The sequence below is a fragment of the Fistularia commersonii genome, chromosome 18, assembly GCF_037954325.1.
Source record: "Fistularia commersonii isolate RoL2024-O1a breed Wild chromosome 18, RoL_Fcom_v1.0, whole genome shotgun sequence".
NCBI lineage: Eukaryota > Metazoa > Chordata > Actinopteri > Syngnathiformes > Fistulariidae > Fistularia > Fistularia commersonii.
In genome coordinates this window covers 1050001-1055000 of record NC_141301.1, presented here as the reverse complement: position 1 = coordinate 1055000, position 5000 = coordinate 1050001, and the positions used below count along the sequence as shown (strand labels likewise).

Below are 5000 nucleotides of genomic sequence, written 5' to 3'. Positions count from 1 at the left end.
CACACACACACACACAGATGCCCACACGAAATCAGATACTCACTGATACCCATTAATACACTCTGATGCACACACACACACACATACACACATACACACACACACACACACACACACACACAGAGTTGTGCACACACAAACACATGCACAAAGATGTCAGATGTGCACACACACACACACACATAGATACACTCTGATACACACACAAACACACACACACACACACACACACACACACACACACACACACGTATAGATACACTCTGATGCACACACACACACACACACATATATAGAAACACTCTGATACACAAACACACACACAGGTGTGCACACACACACACACAAATAGAAACACTCTAATTCATACACACACACACACACACACACACACACGTAGATACACTCTGATACACACACACACACACACACACATATAGACAGTAGTGTAGTGTCACACACACACACACACCTCCTTGTGCGGTGTGTATGTCCACCCACGGCGTCCATGCGGAGGCTCCCTGGCTGGTGTGACACGCCGCTCTGACGCCGTAGAGTGTGTGTGGCTGCAGGCCTCCGATGAAGTGGACGGCCGGTGGAACGTTCACGTTCTGGTTGTGGAACGTTCCGTCCGGAGCGGCGGCGGCGCCGGCGCCCGTCGTTCGAGCCTGGAAGGTCAGGATGGCGGCCGTTAATCGAAGCGGTCGGCCGATTGGTCGATACCCCTGGGGGCGGAGCTAGAGATTGACCCCTTTGACCTCCAAAAACATCTGCGCTCTCGTTCGGCGAGGACACGGAGTCTCCGCGTCTGATTGGTCGGTGTGGGTCAGAGGGGGCGGGGCTAAGGGGCTCCCGCCTCGAGCACCTTGGTGTGTTTTTGCAGCCGTCAGCCAATCAGGAAGGAGCGCTAAGAAAACAATACGCTTCTGGAGCTGGTGTGTGTGTATGTGTGTGTGTGTGTGTGGGTGTGTTTGTGTGTGTGTGGGTGTGTGTGTGTGTGTGTGTGTCAGACTGTAAACAAGCCAATGTGTCACATTGTGAGTAAGAGAACCTGCTGTCCTCCATTCCTCCTTCTTCACCTCCTTCACCTCCTTCTTCACCTTCACTTCCTTCCTTCTTCACCTCCTTCTTCACCTCCTTCTTCTCCTTCTTCACCTCCTTCTTCTCCTCCTTCTTCTCCTTCACCTCCTCCTTCTTCTCCTTCTTCACCTCCTTCTCCTCCTTCCTTCTTCTTCACCTCCTTCACCTCCTCCTTCACCTTCTTCTCCTCCTTCTTCTCCTCCTTCTTCTCCTCCTCCTTCACCTCCTTCTTCACCTCCTTCTCCTCCTTCCTTCTTCTTCACCTCCTTCACCTCCTCCTCCACCTTCTTCTCCTCCTTCTCCTCCTCCTTCACCTCCTTCTTCACCTCCTTCTCCTCCTTCCTTCTCCTCCTCCTCCTTCACCTCCTTCACCTCCTTCTTCTCCTTCTTCACCTCATTCTCCTCCTCCATGTTCTCCATGTTCCCTCTCTCTTTCTTTCTTCTCCTTCTCATTGTGTAATTTGCCCCCCTGTTCCGCCCCTGCCGGCCCCTCTCCTGGTTTCCCGAGGGCGGGGCCGGGGCAGGAGGGGGGCAGGGAGGCGAAAAAAGAGGGCAAAAAAGAAAAAAAAAAAAAGTGTTTGGAAGGTATGAGAGGGCGCTTTATTAGAAGCAGACGTTTGAGGGCGTCTGCTGGATCTCCAGCAGGAAGGTTCCTCAGCGAGGGGCGGAGCTTCGTCCGGGACTGAAACCCGAGCCAATGGGATTCATGAACGGAGGGCCGGGAGAGGAGAAAGGCTCCCGCCGACGGGACAAAATCAGGGTTCCGGCATGTTCTCCCAGAAGGTCCGCGGGCTCACCTGGACGCTGCAGCGGATGGTGGGGTAGTCGCCTCCAAAGCCGGGCCGCCAGGAGACCCGAAGCCCGGTGGGCGTGGCCTCCACGGCGTGCAGGTTCTCAGGCGGCGACGGAAGAACTGCGGGGGGGAAGGACCGTTCCATTTTTGTCTCCGGGGGGAGGACGGATGATACCGAGTGAAGTTCACGTACCGGTGACGGTGCCGGAGCCCGACGTGGCCACGCCCTTGTCGTTTTGGGCCTCGCAGGAGAAGGTGCTGGTGGTGTTCAGACCTGGAGGGCAGAAGGTGGAGATATTTCATTTAGAAGGATGAAACTTCTTGGAAAGTTCCTTTTCTCCAAAAAATTGCTGGCCGAAGCACTGGAGTTTGTGTGTGTGTGTGTGTGTGTGTGTTCTGGCCACCAGGCGGGGGCATCGTGGTTACCATGGCAACTCCACCAACCCTGACAACATGGCAGTCCAGTGGAGAGTTGAGCGTGGAACCCCAACTGTCAAGCTCTTCTCCAAGGGTTCTCCTGAGAACATCACCTTCCCTTTCCACCTCCACTTCCACCTGACCTCCACCTGACCTCCATCTGACCTCCATCTGACCTTCATCTGACCTTCATCTGACCTTCATCTGACCTCCACCTGCCTGGAACCCCACGCCGTTGGAGCAGTCAGACGCGCTCTAGGAGGTTCCTCCAGGAGAAGCTCGGTGACTCATTCTCTGACATGCGGTGGAGAAAAGAGCTTCTCAGTGGGTGACTCACACACTCCTTGCATTCCACACACACACACACACACACACACACACACACAGGAACATGTGACAGTGGTGTCTTCTAATGCTGCGACACTTTTAGTCAGCCACAAAATGACACACACACACACACACACACACACACACACACACACTGTTCCCAGCGCAGACGGCACCATGCTTCCATTGTGTCAGAAGCTGGTGAAGGACGCTGGTCTTCAGGCGACGTCCCTGAACGCACCGGACAGGCGATGCGTTCAAGTGCAGTGGGAAATTCCATACATGGAGGTTACAGTCCAATGGAGGGGACTGATTGTGCTTCACAATGAACCGGAACCAGGATGAGTGTGTGTGTGTGTGTGTGTGGGGGGGGGGGGTCACTACACACACACACACACACACACACACACACACACACACACGCCTGCCTGCTGCGAGATGTCCATTCCAGAGGTGTGAGTGTTTGGTTTACCGTCGGCCCACCATGAGTCACACCAAGCCCCCCACCCACACACACACACACCCACACACACACACACACACACTCGCGGTTGACTCAGCCCGCCAGACTTGACACACTCCAGAGATCTGGCATGCAGCTCCTCCATTCTTCTTCTGGTCCTTTCAGAAAAGGAGAAGATATGACTCCGGATTCTGGGCCGGGCGGCCATCTTTGTTTGGGTCGCCCTCTTCATGTGGCGCCTTCACTTCTCCAGGCCTCATCAGGTTCTCTTCATGTTCTCCTGCCTGGATTCTCTCCACGTTCTCCTATCTTGGTTCTGTCCAGGTTCTCCAGTCTGGGTTCTCCTGCATTGGTTCTATCTTCATGTTCTCCTGCCTGAGTTCTCTCCATATTGTCCCTCCTTGTGTTTCTCCATGGTCTCCTTCCTGGACAGAACGTCCATGTCCTCCAGCCTGGGTTCTCCTAATGTTCTCCGGTCCATCTTCTCTGCGTGCTCTCCTTCTTGGATCCTCTCCATGTTCTTCATGTAGAAGAACATGGATGCTAAGCTCCGCCCCCCCCGGCCCAACGACAACATTGATAGAACTTCCGAGGTCTTCTGATTGGCTGTCTGGATTCGCCGGGTGGAGTGCCCCCCCGCCCTGGTGGACCCCGGAGATGATGGAGAAGGTACCTGGTAGCCTGAGGGTGGAGGGCGACAGGGCCACCGGCTCGCCCAGGAGGTTCAGAGGAGCTCCGTCCTGAAGCCAGATGACCCTCACGGGTTCGGGCGGCCCGTGGGCGGCGCAGCGCAGCACCAGCGACACGTTGGCCTCCACCATCATGTTCTCCGGCTCGATGGAGAAGTGCGGCAGGCCTGGGGAGAGGAAGCCCGGTCAGATGCCTACAACCCTTCGTGGATGAGGTGGAGAAGGTGGGACTCACCCTCCAGCTGGACGCGGCCCTCCTCCGACAGCGTCAGGTGGTCTCCTGACTGGACGGCGCACCGGTAGGAACCCATGTCCTGCAGCTGGACCTTCTCGATGCTGGGGAGAAGAAGCGTCGCATTAAGACCAGATCCGTGGGTCGTCTGGGAAAAGGGGCGGAGCTAATACCGGACGGAGGCGGAGTTTCAACCGCCGTCGATCACATTCACCCGCTGATCCACATCCGCCCGCCTAGAGGTGGAGATGGAGATGGAGAACCCAACTGAAGAACATGAGGGTCCCGAGCAGAAGGAGCGGCGGCAGCTCCAGGATGTGGACCTCCCTGATGGACAGCTGGGTCCTCCTGGACCTCCACCAGGCAGGAAGTCCAAACAGAACCAGATGGACCAGATGGAACCTGACCGGTCAGGTTCTCCATGTTCTCCTACCTGGGTTCCCTCAACGTTCTCCATCTTCATGGAAGTCTCTGATCACTCCATGATGGTGAACGAGCGGGCGAATGTTAAGCCCCGCCCCCTCGGCCCGATCTCAGCCGCGATCGGCTCCACCGCCACCCCCTTTAATGTGCGTCCCTCTGATTGGCCGTCCGTCCGGAGGAGTTTGATTGACAGCTCTCTCCTCCGGCGGGCGCCATTGGTCGGCTCCCTCCCCAGGCTCCGCCCCCTCACCTGAGCGTGGAGGTGACGGTCCAGCCTCGGTCTCCTGTGTGGACCTGGAACTGGTTGGTGTCGGCGAACTGCAGCGTCTCTCCGTCCCGCAGCCACAGGACGTCGGGCGGCTCTTCGTCCTCGGCGCCGGCGCCGCGCAGAGCGCAGTGGAGGCTCACGGGCTTCCCCAGCGACGACACCACGGCGGCGGGGCTGCGCTCGAACGCCACGTCTGCAGAGATGGAGATGGAGATGGAGATGGAGTCTGGGTTGTTCCTGCACCGCAACAAGCTGACAGAGGACCTCCACCATCTCCAGCCCTCCCTCGGACCTCCACACTGGAGCCC

The 5000-nt window shown here is 56.9% G+C and overlaps 1 protein-coding gene across 1 annotated transcript in view; it reads right to left on the bottom strand.

The window, feature by feature from the left end:
• axl (AXL receptor tyrosine kinase) overlaps window positions 1–5000 on the bottom strand; it is a 21333-nt gene that overhangs the window by 13874 nt on the left and 2459 nt on the right. The window contains exons 2-7 of the mRNA XM_086165094.1: window positions 4675–4885; window positions 4005–4105; window positions 3754–3936; window positions 2067–2147; window positions 1878–1993; window positions 473–668 (exon numbers count right to left, since the gene is read on the bottom strand). Coding sequence (XP_086021220.1) covers window positions 473–668; window positions 1878–1993; window positions 2067–2147; window positions 3754–3936; window positions 4005–4105; window positions 4675–4885 — 888 coding nt within the window. The remainder of the gene's footprint in view (window positions 1–472; window positions 669–1877; window positions 1994–2066; window positions 2148–3753; window positions 3937–4004; window positions 4106–4674; window positions 4886–5000) is intronic.